Genomic DNA, 20,162 nt, shown 5'->3' on the forward strand with positions numbered 1-20,162 from the left:
CAGTAGTCTGCACTACAACTTTGTACACGACTCCGTAGCTACATGCTGTAAATAAAATAGAAACCATGAAACTACGAGTATGCCGGTACAACACTTGTCAGTACCGGTATCCATATTCATTGTACAGGTGGAATCCTGATAATCCGAACATACCGCTTAATTAGAAGTTTTTCCAGGACCGATTTCTGTCAATACGGTTCCCACATAAATTTTTCTGATAATTCGAACCTCGAACCAGACATGTCCGGTTAATTCGAAGAGAAAATGTGTGGGATTTGTGCTGATAATTCCGCAACTGCCAAGCCTCTTATATTATACGGGCAAAATAAACACAATTACGAGTGCAACCTCAACAGCACCGGAAGAAAAACGAGCAAAAAATTAATGGCTGTGAAAACAGTCGAGAGAGCAAAAAAAGGCTGAGAGCAAAAATGGCTGTGAAAACAGTCTAGTACGGAGCCTCGGGAGGGAGCTTTAACCGATGCTGCTCATGGCAACCGCAAATCGGGCCGAGTCATTTGCATCTGAGGGCACGCGGTGCCGATGGCCTCGCAGACTGGCAACAGCCGCACGGATGAGGGCAAAGCTGAGCTTACATCGGATGTAGGACATTGTGGCAGCGTACGGCTCCTGCTTCTTGTCGGCGAGCATCGATGCCAGCCGGGCATAGAGTGCTGTCGCAGCTTTGCCATACCCTCCAGTGCAGGACAAGACATTTGTGCTGATAATTCGAAGTTGGCAAAGTGTAATTCGAAGTTCACTGTACACTGTAGGTCTACTGGTCAGTTCAGTTTGCATGAGCAGGCTGTGCCGGTCAGTTCAGTATCCGTGAAATCTGTGTCTAAGGTCCATAGCGCAACTCTGCGTGACCATGATGAGAGCATTTTGATAATGTAATAATAATTATTATTATTACACTCATACCTCGGTTATCCGGACCCCGAAGTTACGGGCACTTCGGTCTACCGGGCACTATTTGGGCGAGTTTCAGGGGAAATATTACTACTCTTTTGTCACTTTTCGTAGAAATATTGACGTCATATGCCATATCGATGGCCTTTTCCCCATCAAGATGATTCGGAGTTACGGACATTTCAAAGTTACGGGCAGGGTTTACGACTCCCTGGTTACGGACAGTGCAAGGTCCCGGACTGCCCGGATAAACGAGGTATGAGTGTACATTATTGTGTTGTGGGTTCATGTTTGGATAATTTATTAGAATGTCCGGCTAATTAGAAGTTTTTTCCTGGCATTTCGAGGTTCGAATTATCAGGATTCCACCTGTACTAATTATTTGTACATGTACACTGTACGAGTAGTGTAAAAATTGCTGTGTCATCATTATTCCCATTATGGTCATGATGACTGAATGCGCTCGCTTTTTTTCTTGGAGTTGGAGTCCTGCCGAATGCTAGGGAACGGGGTTGCTCATGGCAACGCTCAGACTACATGAAGCCGATGACAATATTCGTCAATAATTTTAGTACATGACTGATGAAGAAGTCCACCAGCTAGCTGGCTAGGTGCACTTACAAAAATACTGGCGCTTCTCCTTGTCCGACAGCCGTGTGCTGGTTACTCCAAACTAACTTCGTGGCCGAGGCAGAAGATAGATGATCGGAAGTCTGGCAAATATCGGTAGTAGGCGGTACATGTGAAGGACGTCCAGGCCTTGATGAATTCACAAGGAGCGTTTCGGACCTCTACCTCTCTCTACACATCTCTCTACTGCTCAACTGCTTCGACCTGTCAGTTTGGGAGGACACGGGTTCTGCTGACTGAAAAAGTGCTGGCGAGTCTATCCGACAGTCGGGTGGAAGCTAGCTAGTGCTAGCACGTGGAATTGAAGGAACGACAGTCCACTAGCCACTAGTGTTGTTTCAAAGAACAGGTGATAGTGACGACCACTCGAAATAGTGCCGCGAATACTCGTTATCATCGTCTCATGCTACCTAGTGCGTATGGTGCCACAGCCAGGCTGATGTCGGTAGCAAGCAAGTTGATCCAGCGTTGACTATACGTACACTGTCAACACACATATGCCCTGGAATATTATACCCAAACTCGGCGCTGGAACAGCGAACTACACATCAGCCCAACCGAGATCAGTAGACATTCTGCCAACCCCAGCACGTCCTACCACGAACCGGGATCAGCAGCAGCAGCAGCACTAACAGCAACAGCCACGCTCTTTCTTTTTGATGTAAGCTGTCGTCATGCCGGCGAAGAAGAAAGGAAAGGGGAAGAAGACTGGCAAGGGGAAGAAAGGTGGCAAAGGAAAAAAGTAAGTACGAGTAAAGGGATGCTGCTGCTGCTGCTGCTGCTGCTGAGATTGTAGGAGCATCCTCTACATCATCATCCGAGGATAACATGTCCGCAGTGCCTGCACCTTGTACTGGTACATAATAACCGCGGGGTGGGGGTCGCATGAAGCCACACTCCGCGTACATTTGCTGAGGTCACTTTACATTGTTTGCAAACTACTTTGCAAGCGTAACAGTCATGTTGCATCATGTCATTTGCTGTGAAACGATTTGCTGTGAAACGCTGCCGCCACAGCACTGCATGGATAGGGAATGTGCTGTGAAACGCTGCCGCCACAGCACTGCATGGATAGGGAATGTGCTGTGAAACGCTGCCGCCACAGCACTGCATGGATAGGGAATGTGCTGTGAAACGCTGCCGCCACAGCACTGCATGGATAGGGAATGTGCTGTGAAACACTGCCGCCACAGCACTGCATGGATAGGGAATGTGCTGTGAAACGCTGCCGCCACAGCACTGCATGGATAGGGAATGTGCTGTGAAACACTGCCGCCACAGCACTGCATGGATAGGGAATGTGCTGTGAAACACTGCCGCCACAGCACTGCATGGATAGGGAATGTGCTGTGAAACGCTGCCGCCACAGCACTGCATGGATAGGGAATGTGCTGTGAAACACTGCCGCCACAGCACTGCATGGATAGGGAATGTGCTGTGAAACACTGCCGCCACAGCACTGCATGGATAGGGAATGTGCTGTGAAACACTGCCGCCACAGCACTGCATGGATAGGGAATGTGCTGTGAAACACTGCCGCCACAGCACTGCATGGATAGGGAATGTGCGAGTTGATTGCACGCTCTTGGGTTTCCTGTACCGGTCACCATTGGTAACGCGCCGTGCGTTCAAAGTGGATAGACATTAGCGCTTTGGCTCATTGATCTTCACACACACACGCACCTGTCTGCCTGTGACCTCCCCGCTCACCATTATTCGTAAGCCGCATAATGGCAATATTCTCGTCTTGACAAAAACTGATGCCGCCACTACTGTAGTACCCCCCCCCCCCCCTCGCATAACTGCCACTCACCACTCACCACTCACCATCCCGTCACTACTGTCTGTAGTACCCCCCTCGCATAACTGCCACTCACCACTCACCATCCCATCACTACTGTCTGTAGTACCCTCGCATAACTGCCACTCACCACTCACCATCCCGTCTTGTACACCTATCCTAGTGGTGATAGCTTTTAAAGACGAACACCATTACGATGACCTTGCTCAGCTGACGGCGGCCCTAAGCTTCAAGACATGCCGTCCCCCTGCATGCGGGGTATAATGTGTCCATCTGTTGCACACAGGGCATTGCAGAATTGCAGCTCTTGAACTGCCCAGCGTGCAAATCCCGATTTTTTGCAAATTCAACATTGCTAGCATTTGCATTTGGGGTGTGGGCAGAATGATATGACACTAGTGTGTGCCAATGCTGCTCTGTTTTCAGGGGCAAGAAGAAGGCGTCCGTAGCCAAAGCCGCCGGGGCAGATGTGGCAGGGCCCACGAAAGAAGAACTGCTGCAAGCAAGGGTGTTTGAAGGACGTTTGAAGGCCACGGAGGATGCACGGAAAGAGTTTAGGTAGGGTCCTGGGTTGGGGGGGGGGGGGGCACGGTGACGCAATGTTATTGTAGATGATCAGTGTGCAATGGCCAAAAGACAAAATTAATGTACTCACTGCGGCTATGAGGTTTGTAAAATTAATGTACTCACTGCGGCTATGAGGTTTGTAACTGGATGCATTGTGACTGATGTACTCCTATAAAGTCTTGCAAAGCCATGGCCTGATTTCTGCTCGCACTTGTGGACATTATTTCTGGGCCGATTATGTAATTCAGTCTTATTGATTATGTCATGTGAAAATTGCACGACACTCGAAGATGGTGTTCAGCGATCCAGGACTTGTTAATTCTACATGTTGGTAGTGTGCGCCTTCTAGCACCACATACTACTGTAGTGCTTTATTTCGTTACCAGCAAGCGTTGTTTTTTATTTGGATATTCACTCCATGTTCTTTAGGGTTGTTGCCAGGCAACTGGCAGCAGACAATGAAGCAATGCAAGACCAAATCATGCAGGTAAAGCTTGGTGGCCACACGCACACACACGCACGCACACACACGCACGCGCGCGCGCGCACGTACACACACATACATGCACACACATGCGCACATGTACACACACACACACGCCCGCGCACACACGCACACATGTGTGCACGCAAGCATTTACTAGCATACAGAAGAAGGTGACGTAGATGTGACTGGGGCACATGAAGCATGAGAAGCAGAATGAGAGACTTACTGGGTACTACCTACTGATCTATGTGGCACTGTAAACCGCCCAATGTTTGCGTCACTAAATTTTTGCGCTCTCTCAGAACCAGCGAGTTTACAATGGCAAATGTTCGCGGAGCACCGTGGTCACACATATACACCCAGTGTTGAAGTTTGACTTCACGATGGTCAATATTTACGTTGTGCTCTTCTCGCAAAATTAGCAAACAGTAATGCATCGCAAACATTAGGCTGTTTACAGTATGTCTCCATTATTCATGTACCAAAGATGTCTTTCCAATTGAATTCATGTGCTTGTGCGCACGTCACAATGGTTCTTGTGTTACTGTCTCTGTGTTCAGAGTGAGCATGACACGCTAGAAGTGGTATCATTCTTGAAGCGGGAGAGCCAAAGCAAAGATGACCAGGTGGGTTGTGTACATTGCTGCATGAATACTGCTGTAATATCACTGTGGAACTTTTCCAAGGATTCGCAAACTCCATGCTGCAGCCACCAACACATCACCCCTGAGTCTGAACACTCACTCACATAACTATGATGTCTTCACTCCTACACCACTCTCTCTCTATATATAACTTTCTCAAAGAGTTTCAAGTAGTAGCAAAGAGACCACAATGTGTGTAGGTGTTCAGATTAGGGTAAGTTAAGCCTATAATCAAATCTTCACCCGTTGTCTTTGGGGTGCTGAGTCGAATGGTCTTGGTTCGAGGAAGCTGAGACGCTTGCTTCCTCCTTTATTCCCTATCGAACGCGCGACTTCCACCGAAACTGGGTGACTGCACCCTACAGGTCTAGAAGGGGATATGTATGCAAAACGTCACTAAAAATTAGTACTGGTACTTACAGTTTCGAATTTAGTGGTCGCACTTGTACTAACTTTCGGGCGGGGTACTGACCAGTTTCGGGCATGAACTAACTTCAGGCCTGACTTTCGGGCATGAACTAACTTCAGGCCTGACTTTCGGGCATGAACTAACTTCAGGCCTGACTTTCGGGCATGAACTAACTTCAGGCCTGACTTTCGGGCATGAACTAACTTCAGGCCTGACTTTCGGGCATGAACTAACTTCAGGCCTGACTTTCGGGCATGAACTAACTTCAGGCCTGACTTTCGGGCATGAACTAACTTCAGGCCTGACTTTCGGGCATGAACTAACTTCAGGCCTGACTTTCGGGCATGAACTAACTTCAGGCCTGACTTTCGGGCATGAACTAACTTCAGGCCTGACTTTCGGGCATGAACTAACTTCAGGCCTGACTTTCGGGCATGAACTAACTTCAGGCCTGACTTTCGGGCATGAACTAACTTCAGGCCTGACTTTCGGGCATGAACTAACTTCAGGCCTGACTTTCGGGCATGAACTAACTTCAGGCCTGACTTTCGGGCATGAACTAACTTCAGGCCTGACTTTCGGGCATGAACTAACTTCAGGCCTGACTTTCGGGCATGAACTAACTTCAGGCCTGACTTTCGGGCATGAACTAACTTCAGGCCTGACTTTCGGGCATGAACTAACTTCAGGCCTGACTTTCGGGCATGAACTAACTTCAGGCCTGACTTTCGGGCATGAACTAACTTCAGGCCTGACTTTCGGGCATGAACTAACTTCAGGCCTGACTTTCGGGCATGAACTAACTTCAGGCCTGACTTTCGGGCATGAACTAACTTCAGGCCTGACTTTCGGGCATGAACTAACTTCAGGCCTGACTTTCGGGCATGAACTAACTTCAGGCCTGACTTTCGGGCATGAACTAACTTCAGGCCTGACTTTCGGGCATGAACTAACTTCAGGCCTGACTTTCGGGCATGAACTAACTTCAGGCCTGACTTTCGGGCATGAACTAACTTCAGGCCTGACTTTCGGGCATGAACTAACTTCAGGCCTGACTTTCGGGCATGAACTAACTTCAGGCCTGACTTTCGGGCATGAACTAACTTCAGGCCTGACTTTCGGGCATGAACTAACTTCAGGCCTGACTTTCGGGCATGAACTAACTTCAGGCCTGACTTTCGGGCATGAACTAACTTCAGGCCTGACTTTCGGGCATGAACTAACTTCAGGCCTGACTTTCGGGCATGAACTAACTTCAGGCCTGACTTTCGGGCATGAACTAACTTCAGGCCTGACTTTCGGGCATGAACTAACTTCAGGCCTGACTTTCGGGCATGAACTAACTTCAGGCCTGACTTGCGGGCATGAACTAACTTCAGGCCTGACTTTCGGGCATGAACTAACTTCAGGCCTGACTTGCGGGCATGAACTAACTTCAGGCCTGACTTTCGGGCATGAACTAACTTCAGGCCTGACTTGCGCGTAGTGAAGAGGCCTTTTTTTCTCCGGTGCAGCGCGTTGCATGTGTGAACTGTACCAGTACGTGTTTTGGGCAGTATCTTTGCCGGGCTCAGCTTAACTTCTATTGAGAGAGTCAATTCTATTTTGGGCATGTGCTTATTTGTGGACCTTTACAGTACTTCTTGTTCTTGACCTGCCCGGTTCGCGAACCCGTAGAATTTTATTATTATTATTTTTTTACAGTAGTAGTAAAGCACCAGAGTGATCTGGCTGTAGGCAACGTACTTTTACAGTCATGTACAACCGTGCCATGCACAGTCGTACACCGCCATACTTTAGTAGTTTAGCTTGACCGTGCCACGGCGCGCAGAAAATCGTTCTTCTGCCGGGATGGGGGCGGCCTTTCTGTAATGCTCTGAGTGTAATAAGTATGCTGCATCAGGAATGATTCGGACCTGGAATGATGATCGGTCTCCTTAAGCCAGATGGTGTCTTATCACAGCGGTCACTAAAAGGCAGGCTTTGTTGTGTACGAATGGCTGACTGACTGCTTGCCCTGTGTCCCGCTGCAACGCTGCAGATCGTCAAGCTACAGCAGCAGGTGAAGGATCTCCGGCGAGAAACTCGTAAAGAGCATGAAGCACTGGTGACGGAGTTCAGTCAGCAGATCAACAAGTTAGAGGACGAAATCTGTCAGAAGAAGGAAGAGGTAAGTGAACTCATGTGGCAGCGTTACGAGGACCTTTATGCTTTTAAAGTAGGTGGAAAGATCATGATGCAGGTCTTCTGCATAACTCTGTTCAACTTGGTTTTTAAACTAGCTTCCCTGGCTGAGCCTATTGTTGAGGGTTGCCTCCAATGCAGGGTACTAGTAGTAAAGTAATGGCCGCAGTGCCGTATTCAACTCAATGTAGCTATCAGAAATGATTCCCACCATGCCCGGTGATTATAGGCCAATGTCACCGTCTCAGTGCTAGGCTTCTGTTCAAGTCAGGCCTCTATTCGAACCGTCGGGTATTTCTTTGTATGTCAACAGTCAACACTATGCAAGACACTGCAGTATAGCATTCAGTTAGTGCAGTGCTAGGACTACTGATTCTGACCAGTGCTGGCTTATGAATCCCCGGACCACATTGGATGTGCTGGAAGTGAAGCGGCTTTGCCACGGTTTGATTGCTGTCCGGTTCTGCTCCACAGATCGAAGTCATGAACGCTGAGCTAAAGCTTGTGAAAGAGTTCCGCAAGAAGCGAGCCATCATGCAGAGGGAGCTGGATGAGGTAACTGGTGTATGCACACTGTAGCACTGGTTACAAGACCTGTGTGCTCCTGCATGTACAGGGACCTTCAAATGTGGTCTCTGTTTACAGGTGGTCTCCGTATCCAGGGTCGTTTGACTGGAAATAGCATCCCTTGGTCCTGGTTACAGTGGTCTTCTGGGGCACTTATCCGACTCAAGTGGTCACCTTACGGACAGGTTTTACTGTACATTATGTGTTGTCGCTGTGTGCATGTGTGCATGTGTGCATGTGTGCATGTGTGCATGTGTGCATGTGTGCATGTGTAGGGTTCCCAACATCCATGGACAATGTTTCACCACTCCTATTAACGATCTTCAGAATACCGTACTGTAGCAGCACAATGTTGTAGTTGTGATGTATCAGTTAGGTTATGCGTGTAAATAACCAGCAGCATTCGCTGTATGTTGACATTGAAGTGAACCGGCAGGATGCTGAGTCAAAGGCCGTGTTTCCACTTAAGGGCCTGGATGCGAGATGAGAGAGGAAAGATAGCAGGTCGGCAGCCGAGATGTGATACGCAACAGTCCAAAGCCGGAGGCATGGCCTATAGTGTACGAGCGCAGCATAGTCGTGTTGCAGGTGTACTGCAGTTTTACTACGGTGTTTTTCTATCCAGTGCAGCTGTGATAGGGGTGAAATCCAACCCAAAGCACCAAGCTGCCGTCCTGGACCAGTTCCGCTTACATCACACATGTATGCTCAGCGGCTTTTGCACCACTTCCAGCCAGGGGTGTCAAGGTCCGTGCAAGTCTAGCGCACCAGATGTGCACGTCACGGGGGCTGCATTTCAGCAAGCAAAACTGAACATGTACTTCTAAAAAAGTAAGTGCCGCTGAGAACCACTGTGTGTCCCTGTCCAGCTGCGGGAAAAGACGGAGGTGACCGAAATCGAACACCAGCAGCTGGTATCTCAGATGGACCGCAAGCACATCGAGGAGAAATCTCGTCTACAGAAAGAGGCCGATCGCAAAGTGACGGAGCTGGCTCAAGAAGCACATCAGCACGCAATCAGGTAGGCCTTTAAGGGGTCGTCCGTGATAATCACCTTTATTTGTATCACAACCTAGCAAAGCGTAGACACAGGCAAGACCCCTCCAAACCGTGCACACATAGTACTGTCACCATGACAACCATATACTGTACGGCAAATGATGGGTTCACCCTGTGAGCGTCCAAATCCCTGTATCTCCCCTCTGCCGTACGTTTTTTTATGATCGTGATAAAATTAATAGTGACTGTTAAAGACGGCCCTGAAGGGTTTCTCATGATAATGTAGCGTTACTGCCCCAGGATGGTGATCATGTTGTATCGTGGGCATGCTTCTGTCAGGAATGACTCGTGGTGTAGTTTTCAGTGGTCCCTACCCCCTCCCCTCTGTCCAAACCCCAGGAGAGCCTAGCAAGTCTATGCATGTGATCTGCCATTACCATTACATCTCTGTGTGTGTGCGTGTGTGCGCGCACCGCGCTCGCGCGTGTGTGTATGTGTGTTTGTGTGTGTGTGTGTGTGTGTGTGTGTGTGTGTGTGTGTGTGTGTGTGTGTGTGTGTGTGTGTGTGTGCGTGTGTGTGTGTTGTCTTCTTCACAACTGGCATCTGTTCATCTGTTGTGCTGTCTTCCATTTACTCTTGTTAATTGCTGCACTAAATAGTAAGCTGGATGATGCTGCAAAGGATGTGTTCCGGGAGAATGTTCGCTTGAAGGATGCTCTCAAGTTGCACATGGACGAAGGCAAGCAGTTGCAGAAGGTAAGGAGAGTGACGACTCGTATCTCTATGATGTACACCCAACCACAAGTATGCACCGGTGCATACAGGCAACCAGCTCTAACAAGAGAAAGACATCTGCTGGAATCCAATAGTTTTCATCACCCAGGCGTGGCTTTTAAATTTGACATTTCCGGTAAATTCATCAAATGTTGCACCATGTTGAGATGGTCCAGTGAAGAGTGATTTTGGACTACCAGATTCCAGCGCGTTTCTCTGCTTCATTCCAGGCCATGAGCATCCACAGAAGAAATATTCTGGAATCTGTTGTTCTTTTGACCCCCTCCCCCCCCCCCTACCCTTCTCCTCTAATCTATGGTACTGTAGGGACTAAGTAGGTATTATCATGATCCATTATAGTGGCATGGTACATCTGCGGTATGACATTGTATGCCTGTTGTACACAGCGTGTCGCCCTGTGCTATCATGCGGCTTGTTGTATTAATATTGTATGCTGGCTCGGCGTAATACTGTGTGTTTGTGTGCAGGACAGTGCAAAACTGGAAGAGGAAAACGCACGTCTCAAGCAAGCGGCGGTAAGACTGCATACCGGTGGCAGACATGCGGTGGACATGTACTTGTATGCACCACCAGCCTTGCACAGACGATGATTTCAGGATTGTGACAATTGGCATCATCGAGTCTTTATACAAACTATGATTGCATGATTGTGACGATTGGCATCATCGAGTTCTGGCTTGGCTACGACTGGCACTGACTTCTGCTAATGTCCTCGCATTCTGCATGTGCTTCCAGGAGACCGACCGGCTTGTTCACGAAGAGAGAGCTGCGCAAGCCATGGCGATGAAGAGTCAGAACAAGCAGGTAAGCAACCGGACATCACCAGTTGTACTGTGCTGGGTTGTTGGCACTCTAACGCGAGGCACAGACACACTAACGCGGAATTAAAGCTGTGTGGACCCTGGCTAGCGCCAGACGTTACTGAAGTAACGTCTTTTGCATAGCTACGGGAATAAAACTCTGGTTCACTCCTTGTTGACTACACATTGCTATTTTGTGGAATATGATAAAACTCCCGTCCATGGCTTACACTGTCACTGATCCCAAGAAGTGTCTAGAAGAGATGCTGTGGTTCACAATGGCATGATGTGTGGTGTGAACTTGAAGAGATATTGATGGTACATGTACTGTACACAGCGTGCTGGCCTTGCTAAGGCCTTACAATGCCGGTATAAGAAGCTGGCTATAGAGGTTCCCGCAATGAAAATTGATAAGATTTGGAGGTTAGTGCATCGAGTATTGAAATTCATATGAACTTTTGACGGAAAAAGAGCTTAGCGACTTTAAGTTCCCACTACCGCAAGCTGCGAAATAACCGATGTTCGTAGCCTTGTTCATCGCTGCCTGATCCGTCGAATGCTACGAAACTTCATTTTGTGTAACCTCTCAATTGTCTCCTGTTGAAGGACTGACAGAGCATGGAAACAACAGTCCATGTGTCAGAGCTTAGAAGCCATGAAGACTGGTGACCACCTCCCTTCCCTCTGTAGACTACCTTGCTTGTGTGTATGTGTATGTGCATGTGTATGTGTGCGCATGTGTGCGCGTATGTATACGTGTGCATGTGCGTATACATGTGTGTGTGTGTGTGTGTGTGTGTATATATGTGTGTGTGTGTGTATGTGTGTATGTGTGTGTGTGTGTGTGTGTGTGTGTGTGTGTGTGTGTGTGTGTGTGTGTGTGCGCGTACGTGTGTATGTGTGTGTATGTGTGTGTATGTATGTGTGTGTGTATGTGTGTACATCACGGTATGTATATGTGTGCATAATGTATGTGTGTGCTAGTTGCAAGACAAGGTGATCAGCCTGGAGCAAATGCTCAGCAGACTGGTGCGAGACGTGGAGGCTGAAAAGCAGCAATTCCGACGGGGTGTGCAACGAGAAGTCAATGCTATGAAGTAAGAAATTTTGTAGCAATCAGTACTACATGTAGTAATCATCGAGTCGCTGACAGCTATACTTATATAGAACTTGAATATTTGATTTGAATTGGATGTGGCCTGGTAATATGTTCCCATGTGAAACGCTATCTCATGATGGTGATCCACAGCAACCAATGATGAAATTATTGACGTCTGATCATCACTGTTGTGTCGTCTTGTGCTTTTTTGCAGGGAGGAAAACGTCTCCCTGCGTCAGACTCTGAGTGTCAAGTGCGAAGAAATGAACAAGATCAAGTTAGTTGCAAAGCAATTGCTTGATCAGGTGAGCCCGGCATGTTGTGTGCACTGCATCAGTAACGATGCTCCGATGAGTGTAGCTCAGTAGTTAATCTTTCACAATTGCTGCACCAGTGCTATGTTCACTTGAAGGAGGCATGCACTGTGCTTGGCACAGCTGCACGCTGCATACACGGTGTACAGTCAACTTTGCTAATAACGACTGCGGATATAACGACAATTCGCGAATAACGACAGAATTTCCATGCCCAGAGCAAAGTCCCATCCCACTGTAATACATACAGTGGTGGTCAAAAGTTTTGACCCACCATGCAGATTTTTCGAATTCTGAAGGTTTGGGCTGTAAGCTACAAAATTTTTGGTCGAGGACCTCTGAATCAGGCTGAATAGTGAAGTAGAAATGAAAAATGCTGAAACATGGAGTCATCTGGGGACTACTGTGGTCAAGTATATGTAAAAGGTGGGTCAAAACTTATGGCCAACGCCCGCACTATCATAAACCGCCAATAGGATACACGGAATAGTGTGATTTCTAAAAAGTATTCAACTAAACTAAAGTCTAGAAGTCAGTCCCGGCCTATTCCAGATACATCCACCACTTTGTAACCCCTCCCTTGGCCTTGATGATCGCTTGCATACACTGCCGCATTGAATCGACGATCTTCTTGCGCTCGTGAGGAGAAATCAACTTCTATGCCTCCCGGCACACTCGCCACAGCTCATACTGGTTTCTGGGGGTGATTTCGACATCGTGCTGCCTCAGCCCAGCAATTTTGCAGAGATTCTCAGTTGGATTGAGGTCAGGTGGCTGCAGGGGCCATGTCAGGACGGTGATGCCGTTCACCGTCCGCCGCGCCTCCGTTCTGTTTGCGGAGCGTTTGCGGCCATAAGACACCACCCACACCACCCACAAGCTGCATCATGCTCAGCAACATCATGTTTTCGGATGATGCGAGGTACTGGTCCGCATTCATCGTATCCATCACCCGGCAAATGCGCGTTACGCCGTTGCTGGCCATGGCTCACATACATTGATATTGCCGTCGCGGCGCTTCACAGTTTTGCGGGTGCATGTGCCAGCCAGAGCCTATCCTGTCCACCTCCTGACGTAAACTGCATCACCAGAGAGCCCTTGAGGTTGATTTTAGACTCATCAGTCCACAGAAATTACCACCAGTCATCACTGCTCCAGTCCTTGTGCGTCTATACAAATTTAAGGCGTTTTGCCTTAGTCACAGCACTGATGAAGGGCCATTTGATGGCCATACAGCCACGTAGGCCTGCTCTCTGCAACTTGCGTCTCACAGAACGCACAGAAATCGCGTTATCACCGTCGCTCACCATCTCAGCTCGCAGGCAGTGACGGATTTGAGGCGATTCGCCATTGACTTCATGATATGGTGGCGATCTTGTCTTGCACTGGTCTCTCTTGGTCGGTCTGATCGTGGTGAAATGTAGTCAATTTTTGTTTCCTGACAATTCTACGTATCGTAGAATTACTCAAATCCAACAGAGGAGCGATACCACGCCAAAAGAGACCGTCAACACTCAGCTTCACGACCATTTCCCTCACATCCTTGCTAATCTGACCTCGGTTCACTATCCTGGCTGAAAATACCATCTCCGTCGTCAAAATAATCAAGTTTGATATCGCAAACTCTCAAAGACTGAAGTCAAGTGTTGATTTTCAACTTTCCCGGCACGTGCATCAGCCTGACAACTTTTTTGAAACCGTACGGTACGGTAGAGTAAAATTTGGTCACGTGGCCATAAGTTTTGACCCACCCAAATGTGTGGTGATCCATCACAAATCTCAGTTGACAACGGATTCTTGCAAATTTTAGTGTCCTTGCCAAGTTTCAATCGGCTTTGGCCTCAAAGGAGTCAAAAACGACGTGTTTAGGAGCCAGGCTGAGCTGTACTGACGATTCCATGGGGTGGGTCAAAACTTTTGGCCACCACTGTACAATGAGACTTCGGGTATAACGACACTTCGCGGATAAGGACACCTTTTTGATGCCCTGCCTAGTGTCGTTATAAGCGAAGTTGACTGTACTACGAGCTGCAGTGGAGGAAATAACTTTGCTCACTACTGCGTGACACCGCATGAGTTTTGCGACCGTAAAATTTAACCATCACAGTACCGTATTAACTTAGGAACTAGGACACTCTGTACATATCTTCTAGCTGCCATACTGTAAAACGAGCATTTATTCCGTTCCATATCCGGACAGCTAGCTGTTTCGACTTTCTCCTGGGTCTCATCAGCGGAGCTTAGAATGATCGGTGAAACCAGTGCCGGAGTATTACTCAATGGAAAAGTGATCCTCAGTGGTACTGAGCTAAGAATCTAGTTTAGCACTGATAAGGAGGAATATTCCAACCATGCTCTCCCTGTTCAATGTTGTTTGCTACTTTCTTCAGAGAGCGTCGGTGGAGGATTTCTTCCTCAGCGCACTGACGCAGGTCAGGCAGGAGATCGAGAAAAGCAGGTCAGAACAGTCAGAACATTGCCAGTGCCGCAATCATCAGTGAACTGCAATACATGTACTGGATTGTTTGATTTGTGTGCATAGGCCAGTGTAGATTTGTTGAAAAAAACTTTAAAATCCTGTAGCCAGGACGATTTTATAACACTGCCAATGTGAGAGGAGCATGTTTCTATACATGGCACTCACTTTTCCAGCATGTCACTGGCTGTATGATAAAGCAACGCACTTAGCTGGGTGACACCAGTCATTTTGGATAGACTATCCATCAGGCTTGTACTTTGATGACCAGGGATTGCAGAGCTTATCAGGTTTTTAGAAGATGCCGTTGACACGTGTTGTGCTGTGCTTATTCGTGTAGGTCTAACTACCGTGCCACAGCCAAAGCCATGTACAGTCAGAAGATGCGGGATGCCATGATGGGAAAAGGCCCGTTCCCGAACGTCCGCACCTTTGGCAAGTCCAAGACAAGCACAAACTCCGTGTTTGCGGACATGAACGTGGCGGATGAATGGTGGGTGAACTCTGGTAGCGCTTACCCGGTACAGTCAGACCTCGCTCATCCGGTCCTCTTTTATCCGGATCCCTCTCCATCCGGAAGAAAATCGTTCGTCACCAGATTACAGCGTATGTAGTGCATACATACAGCATGTGTGTTCGATTATCCAGTTCCCTCGTCTATCCGGATATTCTTGTGGAAAACGGATGTGTGCGTTTGAACGAGGTCTGACTGTACAACCTTAGCCACTGTGACATTTGCAGCGACATGTCTTGATCAAGCGCAGACTCTCAAACCACACACACACACACACACACACACACACACACACACACACACACACACACACACACACACACACACACACACACACACACACACACACACACACACACACAGTCTACTGCAGCAATGTTACGCCCCTGCCTTGCCGCTTGCACACACATGACTGTCTTGTGGCTGGTTACACTGCCAGACTGCTGCACATACATCTGTATGTACTTGTACGTGATGTGTTGCACTTACACCCGGCAATGCTTTTGTGAGTAGTGACTGGTGTGGTGTGAGTAGTGACTGGTGTGGTGTGAGTAGTGACTGGTGTGGTGTGAGTAGTGACTGGTGTGGTGTGAGTAGTGACTGGTGTGGTGTGAGTAGTGACTGGTGTGGTGTGAGTAGTGACTGGTGTGGTGTGAGTAGTGACTGGTGTGGTGTGAGTAGTGACTGGTGTGGTGTGAGTAGTGACTGGTGTGGTGTGAGTAGTGACTGGTGTGGTGTGAGTAGTGACTGGTGTGGTGTGAGTAGTGACTGGTGTGGTGTGAGTAGTGACTGGTGTGGTGTGAGTAGTGACTGGTGTGGTGTGAGTAGTGACTGGTGTGGTGTGAGTAGTGACTGGTGTGGTGTGAGTAGTGACTGGTGTGGTGTGAGTAGTGACTGGTGTGCGGTTCACAGTGGAGTCTACTGTGAGTAGACTCCACTGTGAACTTGTGTGAAGTGGTCATGCAGACATGCAGCTTAACGGACGGGGCACTAACAGGGCAACCGTAGAATCCCGCCGATAAGCCCATGGGCTTATCTGTTTCACAAGGACATTTCGGTGGGCTTATGCAAGAATATGGGCTATACGCGGGCATGGGCTTATACGCTGACACCAACGTTGTGCTATTGAAAAATATCAAGGCAGTGAGAAGAACATTGCTGAAAACCACTGTGCAAACAAAAACAACCGATGGTTGTGTTGAAATGTACAAAAAACAAAACAAAAACTACATGTACTACGTACATCATACATGTACATGGTATGGCCCGGAGTCCATAATTTATGGACTCTTGGCACGACTTAGGCCCATGGGCTTGTATGCCGAAGCCTTGTGATGTTCGAACTCTCCCTGGGCTTATGTGCGGGCATGGGCTTATACGCAGGTGGGCTTATCCGCGGGATTCTACGGTATGTATGGGACTCTGATTACTCTCTCTCTCTTTCTCTCTCTCTCTCTCTCTCTCTCTCTCTCTCTCTCTCTCTCTCTCTCTCTCTCTCTCTCTCTCTCTCTCTCTCTCTCACGTGTTAGGCCGGAAGACATGCAAGGAGGCGCTGACCTGAGTGACCTGACGTGGGAACAAAAAGAGCAGGTTCTTCGTCTTCTCTTTGCCCAGATGAACACTGGAACTGAGCTACCACCAAGGAGGTAGGCTGCTGTCACTTAGTACACAGTTGTGTTCTGCACATGAAAATGCATGCACAGTAGTTCAATTATAGATATGCTGCCAAAACATCTCACGCGTTTATTAATTAATCCATTCGACTTGGTCTTGGCTTGTCTCGCAGAGCCGATCCACTTCCAGCAATTGCACCGGCCCAGAGGAAGCCGCCGATGCCTGCAAGCGGCTTGGAGACTAGTCCGCAGCGTTACAGTCAAGCTGCAGAAAGTAGCAGCAGTACTCTGCTTGCTATTACTGACGGGGGACGCCGTGATCGGTAAGTCCGCTTTAGAGATGTTCCGCCGCACTATGATTGTAATGTTGATGAACGTTGCATGATGAGAAGGGAAAAGCACGTGAGGTTGCAGTTATGTAAAACATGAGGGAACTTGCGCATCCCTACCTTTCTAAGAATACAACTTCAGTCCAGTCGGGAATTGTGTAATCCACATGCAGAACTTGGTAAAGCAGACCCTTCATTTATAGGCATGGACACTACGTGCACTGCCACAGCCAGCCACTACCATGCACTCGATGTATCTACTATTGACTTCGAAGTACACATTGATAACTCGAATCCTTCATACTGTTGAGCATGTGTGAGTACATAATGTGTGTATGGGCACATGGATCTGTGTCGATATGTCCTTGGAAGTCAGGCAGATTTGAGTTTTCCAATGGCATACGATTCTGACCATCAATCTTTCTTCTTTATTCCAGGAAACTCGAGCCGATCCAGTCGTCTTCAGTGTCCGGAAGAGTGAGAAATTTGCCACTGTCGATGGGAAACAACTCAAGAGGCCATCCATCTGACGTGCCTTTATCCACGGAAGTTGATACAACATTGATTGGCACCCGTTAGCCTCTTATAAAGTCTATTGACTGTGGACTTCAGTGTAAAGCTACTATAGAGTATAGACCTGCTATAGAGTATAGACCGGCTATGCTCTGTGTACAGCAGGGTCTTTACATGCTCGGTATCATCACATCCCCGCCAGCGGGAGCTTGTGAGCACAGCGTGCCTTGAGACTTGTTGCACTGCGGGTTGCCGTCGCATTACCTCGGCCACGTGCAACTCTGAGACCGCTCTGCATGTTGAAACCCCTTCCGCCGAGCTCCTTCACAGTCTTGTGCATCAGCGATCATCGACTGGTGGTGGCCTACACAATGTACACTGCCGGTTACGTGCTTGCCGCCATCCTGTGTTTTCTTGCCATGCACACTATGTTTGTATCATGTAGTGAAGTAGTGTTTCTCCAGATGTTGATTGCGACGGAAGACTTTATTTTGTGCCTTTTGGAAGCTGATTGCAGAATGATCTTTATTAATGTCATACAATGCAGTCGTCCTACGGACGGTACTGCTTCGAATTGGGGAAAAAACTGCATCAAATTTCTGTGTGGACCAGGAGTACTAAAACAACTGGTATTTTTCTGAAATCCATAAAACTCTCCTCATGCCGCCATCATCCGCCAAAGACTACAGTATCAGTGTATGAGCCGTATGGGGCCGTCCCCGGTTAGCCCGGCTTGGCAGATTTATGCTGGCATAATTTCTGGCATAATCTTCGGATCGTTCACGGTCTAAAAATTATGCCCTGGCACAGTCATAGTGCCAGGGGCGTTGTATCGTTGCAACGTGTAACCAGAGTGCGAGGGTACAGTATAGCACCATCATTGGCCAGCATAGTGTGGCATAATGGAAAGCATGATTCAGTACTTTACCGAGCAAAATCGGCCAAGGGCTGTTCGTACTGAGTTCACCATACCACTAGATTGGACCGCAGCATAGTATACCACCATCATTGGCCTAATTCCAGCGTATTATAGCATAATCACTGGCATAATTTGGCCATAGTGGAAAGCATAGTTCAGCCATTTACCGAGCATAATCCGCCAAGGGCTAGCCCCGGTTCAGACCCTCTTTTTCCTGGGGGGGGGGGGGGGGGGGGTAGTATGTCATTATGGTTGCAGTCACGAACACTGTTTTCCATACCCAAACAGTGTGATCATGTAGATCTACCCAGACCAGGGAGTCGTCAAAATATTGGTATAAACCAGGGAGTCGTAAAAGCCCGGGAGAGGACACGGGATGCGCGCACGCGGACGATGTTTGCCTCGGCCAGAAAGTGAAGCACGCTAGGCCGGCGCGGCCGGATCTGCTCGATCCACGGCGCTGTGCTTGTCTTCAGGGCAGGGAGTCCTAAAATACCAATATTTTACAACTCGTTGTTGACACCATTATCCGAAACTGGTGGCGAAGGAAGGATAAACATGATTGTATGTCTGTCAGACTCAGTACAGGGGTGGGGAGTTGAGTGTGTGTGTGTGTGTGTGGGGGGGGGGGGGGGAGGCGTGTGTATGTGCACATGTGCTTGTACTTTTGTGTGTGTTTGTACAGTGTTTGTGTGTGTGCTTGTGTGTGCGCGCGAACGTGTGTGTGCATTTTTGTGCACAATTCCGTTATGAAGTACAAATGATAGGTTTACCTTTTGTACACTCGCCAAGACTTCCGTTTCCTAAACGGCTCAAGTCACCGCGTACTCAGCATACGAGTAGAAAAGTGTTGAAATTATCAAGATTTATAAATAACGACCTGCAACCATGTACATGTACAATGTAGATAGATAGGGAACACACATTGATTGTTTTTAAAAGAATCCAGGCATTATCATGAATCATGGAACGAGTGCGTAATAATGCTCTATGTTGCGTTTTGACGATGCTGAAGGAAGGGAGCCGTCGCGATTTACTCACAACACACGCACAGAAGTCCACTCGACTGCAATTTCTGACACAAATTCATAAATCCACGAGTACGCCGAGGAAGCTCAGCGGATCTCCACAAGAACTTTCGCCCATCACCTGCAATGGAATATGGGCTGTATGCTACGACCAGCGGCTAACACGGGAAGTGGCGTCATTTTCCACAAATCTCGTTTCATTCACAACCATTTGACTGCAATTCAGTGCAATTTCTGCCACAAATTCAACTCCACGAGTACGAGGAAACTCAGCGGATCTCAACACGAACGTTGGCCCATCACCTGCAATGGAATATGGGCTGTATGATACGACCAGCGGCTAACACGGGAAGTGGCGTCATTTTCCACAAATCTCGTTTCATTCACAACCATTTGACTGCAATTCAGTGCAATTTCTGCCACAAATTCAACTCCACGAGTACGAGGAAACTCAGCGGATCTCAACACGAACGTTGGCCCATCACCTGCAATGGAATATGGGCTGTATGCTACGACCAGCGGCTAACACGGGAAGTGGCGTCATTTTCCACAAATCTCGTTT

At 48.2% G+C, this 20,162-nt stretch overlaps 1 protein-coding gene across 1 annotated transcript; it reads left to right on the top strand.

The window, feature by feature from the left end:
* The first annotated feature begins 1,503 nt into the window (after positions 1–1,503).
* Positions 1,504–18,314, top strand: LOC135828215 (basal body-orientation factor 1-like). The gene is made up of 17 exons (XM_065340671.1): positions 1,504–2,284; positions 3,770–3,901; positions 4,340–4,397; positions 4,958–5,023; positions 7,492–7,620; positions 8,109–8,189; positions 9,071–9,222; positions 9,860–9,956; positions 10,463–10,510; positions 10,731–10,799; positions 11,780–11,892; positions 12,109–12,199; positions 14,599–14,666; positions 15,025–15,177; positions 16,728–16,844; positions 16,985–17,134; positions 17,578–18,314. The coding sequence occupies exons 1-17, from the start codon at positions 2,217–2,219 to the stop codon at positions 17,717–17,719; spliced, it is 1,734 nt and encodes a 577-aa protein (XP_065196743.1). The 5' UTR covers positions 1,504–2,216; the 3' UTR covers positions 17,720–18,314.
* Positions 18,315–20,162: the final 1,848 nt, after the last annotated feature.

Source organism: Sycon ciliatum, chromosome 1, assembly GCF_964019385.1.
Source record: "Sycon ciliatum chromosome 1, ocSycCili1.1, whole genome shotgun sequence".
Classification (NCBI taxonomy): Eukaryota; Metazoa; Porifera; class Calcarea; order Leucosolenida; family Sycettidae; genus Sycon; species Sycon ciliatum.

What these genes read in the sequence shown, in the direction of transcription:
- LOC135828215 (XM_065340671.1), top strand. Translation starts at nt 2,217, where the DNA reads ATGCCGGCGAAGAAGAAAGGAAAGGGGAAGAAGACTGGCAAGGGGAAG. An exon ending in GCACATCAGCACGCAATCAG is followed by an intron (nt 9,223 to 9,859) that starts GTAGGCCTTTAA and finishes TGCACTAAATAG; the next exon opens with TAAGCTGGATGATGCTGCAA. An exon ending in GACGGGGGACGCCGTGATCG is followed by an intron (nt 17,135 to 17,577) that starts GTAAGTCCGCTT and finishes TCTTTATTCCAG; the next exon opens with GAAACTCGAGCCGATCCAGT.